At 32.1% G+C, this 3,165-nt stretch overlaps 1 protein-coding gene across 1 annotated transcript; it reads right to left on the reverse strand.

Moving 5' to 3' along the window:
- Positions 1-1,063: 1,063 nt before the first annotated feature.
- LOC142838597 (olfactory receptor 6C3-like) lies at positions 1,064-2,002 on the reverse strand. Its single transcript, XM_075954098.1, has one exon. It carries the CDS (start codon positions 2,000-2,002, stop codon positions 1,064-1,066), a length of 939 nt encoding a protein of 312 aa, XP_075810213.1.
- Between the last annotated feature and the right edge of the window lie 1,163 nt (positions 2,003-3,165).

The following is a 3,165-nucleotide window of genomic DNA, read 5'->3' on the forward strand; positions in this document are numbered from 1 at the left end:
TTATGAAAATATAAAAAGATAGAAATCATTAAATTTTGTTTCACTTCAAAACCAGGCTATCATAATGGGTTTTATTGTTTTGAAATTACATTGTTTTCCTTTACACCAGATAATTGTGGTCACTGATCTAGATGTTTTGTTAATCAACATTCCTGAGCATTAGTCCACTCACTTAAGAAAAACAAAACCCAAACTAAATGACTGCAGTAACAAAAACACTCTGGAAAATTCCCTAGGCAGCTGTGAATATTAACTAAGATATGAAATAAAATGTACTCAATCAAAAGATGACAGAGAATAAGTGCTTTATAAAAGCATTGTATTGTGGAGGAAATTCTCATCAGATTTGTAGGTTTTGTTAAAATAATTATGACTACCCTTTTATATATTCGGAAGCCAAATACAGATAAACACAGACAACATAAAACATTGCCTACAACATATGCTTTCAGAATAATTAGGAAATAGAGAATATTGTAGACTTCAAATTATTTCTAGGTAGTAAAAAATAAAACTGATAAGTGTAATTATTAGAGAGATTTCTTAAAATACTAATTTTGTAAAAATCTTACTATAGTTTTATATTAGTATCAGAGAAAATTTCAATGTAAGCTTATCAAAACTCTTTAATCCTACAAATCAAAACAGTGTAAAATATTTTTATTATCAAGAATCAGCACACTGATATGTATACTCTAACAAATTATTTTCTACCCAGAATTGTAAAATAATCTGTGGCTCAAGTTTATGAACTCAAGTTGCTTTGCAGAATCCAGAGCATTGGGTGTTTTAGGGCAGTCTGGTGCATAGCCCAGACTGCCATCTTACTGACAAACAACAGTCAAGCAAACCAAGAAAGGAGTACACAAATACCAGATTGTAAAAGATAAATTACATTTAGCATACACATGTGTCAAACAAATCATGCTATAATAATGTTCAGATTAATAGTAAATCAACACAAATGTACTCAGTAGCACAGGAAGGAACAGGATGAGAGATTACAATAAAGTTTATTTTGTCTTTATGTCGTTACAACATTTATACTTGTTAACAGGTACTATCACTTGCTTCTATAAAGTATTACTTTATGAACTAAATCCTTGAAGGCTTGTTTGACTTGTTGATTTCTCAACGTGTAAATAAAAGGGTTCAACATGGGAGCAATTGAAGTGTTGAGAACAGCCACCCCTTTGGTCAGCGATGCCCTTTCATTGGCAGAAGGTTTGACATACATGAAGATGCAGCTTCCATACGAGATGGAGATGACAATCATGTGAGAGGAGCAGGTGGAGAAAGCCTTTTTCCTCTGGCTGGCAGATGGGAACCTCAGGATGGTGCTGATGATGCAGATGTATGACAGAATCACTAGGGCCAGTGTGAACAGCAGAGTGACAAAGGCAAAATAAAAGCCAATCATCTCTAGACTCCTTGTGTCTGAGCAGGAGAGCTGTAAAATGGGGAAGTAGTCACAGGAGAAGTGATCGATGACATTAGAAGCACAGAAATCTAACTTAAGGACCAGCATGAGTGGCGGGAAGATGGTCAGAAATCCTGCCAGCCACGAGGTGAGGACAAGAAGGGCACAGACTTTCTGACTCATGATGACGGTGTAATGCAGTGGCTTGCAGATGGCCACATAGCGATCATAAGACATAGCGGTTAGAAGAAAGAACTCAGACACTCCCATGGAGATGAAGAAAAATAACTGAGCCAAACAGTTGTTGTAGGAAATGGTCTTAACTTTAGTAATTATTGACCACAGAAATCTAGGGACAGAAACACTGGTGAACATAATTTCTAGGAAGGAGAAATTCTGGAGGAAGAAATACATAGGAGTCTTTAGGCGAGAGTCAAGCAAAATGAGGGTGATGATGGTTAGGTTTCCACACACACTTAATATGTAAGCAATGAATAAAAAGAAAAAAATTACAACCTGAAGCTCTGGGTCATCTGAAATGCCCAACAGCACAAACTCTGTAATCATAGAGTGATTTTTCATACTGATTTACTGTTAACAGAATCTATTGATAAAAAAGAAATCAAAATATGAATTTAATATGGAAGAATTGAAGAGTTAAATATTCATATTGCTGTATGCAATGAGCTAAACCTTTTATAAAAGTCCTTTTATAAAATTTTTATCAAATCTCTCTATTCCTACTGACACACAATTATATAAAATATATTATATATATAACAAATATATAATATATACTAACTTGAAAAAACATGTATTTATGAACTTTGACTAAGGTCACCGTTCTTATTTTTATATGAAATATCTATGTCTGGTCAGAAATTGTATATACTTTACCTTCAAAGCACAGATTCTTGCAATGTATCTCAACTCTAAAATAATTTTTATGTTAATACATTGTTTTCAAATTTCCTATATTTTGTTTAATTATGGTTAATAAAAATGCTAATTTAAAATATTATGCCATAATTCAAATTTCTATAATTTTTTGGTAGAAAATAGTCATATAACCCCATCTTTGGCATCATGGAAATATAGAGCTAAATGAGGTTTGCTTATCAAAAAAGTGCCGGCTAAGATCAAGTGCAACATCAGTTCTTATCAGGTTCTTAATCTATAGGAAAGAAAACACAAGTTAGAGAGATTAATTATAATGTAGACAGAGATAGGTAATGCACCTATGAGAGTATTTATGTTATTTTAATATTTTTTTTACTGTGATCACTTTAAGCTTTTCCTTTAAAATTTTTCTGAGTACATAAAATTTTAAGGCTTTTTTCCTCAAATCTCAAAGTATACTATTGCCTTTCTTTACAAAGACTGATAAGAATATATAAAATTTTCTATAAGATTTACCTATCCAAACCACAAAACTCTATACTGTACAATCCTGACTTCAATCCCTTCTTTCTCTCCTTGTACTTTGCAAAGATCATAGTGTCTGAGAATCTATGAATTACATTTTCAACCGTATTCATCCTATGGGGCAACACATCAAATGCTAGATATTAAAGTTAATGATTGGTATTAACTCTTAAGATTTTTAACTTTTACTATTTTATGTTTCTGGCTCTCAGCATTGTTTCTCTCTCTCTCTCTCTCTCTCTCTCTCTCTCTCTCTCTCTATATATATATATATATATATATATATATATATATATATATATATATAATATGTCATAAAA

The sequence above is a fragment of the Microtus pennsylvanicus genome, chromosome 20 (genome assembly GCF_037038515.1).
Source record: "Microtus pennsylvanicus isolate mMicPen1 chromosome 20, mMicPen1.hap1, whole genome shotgun sequence".
NCBI classification, from domain to species: Eukaryota; Metazoa; Chordata; class Mammalia; order Rodentia; family Cricetidae; genus Microtus; species Microtus pennsylvanicus.

Excerpts from the sequence above, each read along its gene's own strand:
- LOC142838597 (XM_075954098.1), bottom strand. The coding sequence starts at position 2,002 with ATGAAAAATCACTCTATGATTACAGAGTTTGTGCTGTTGGGCATTTCA.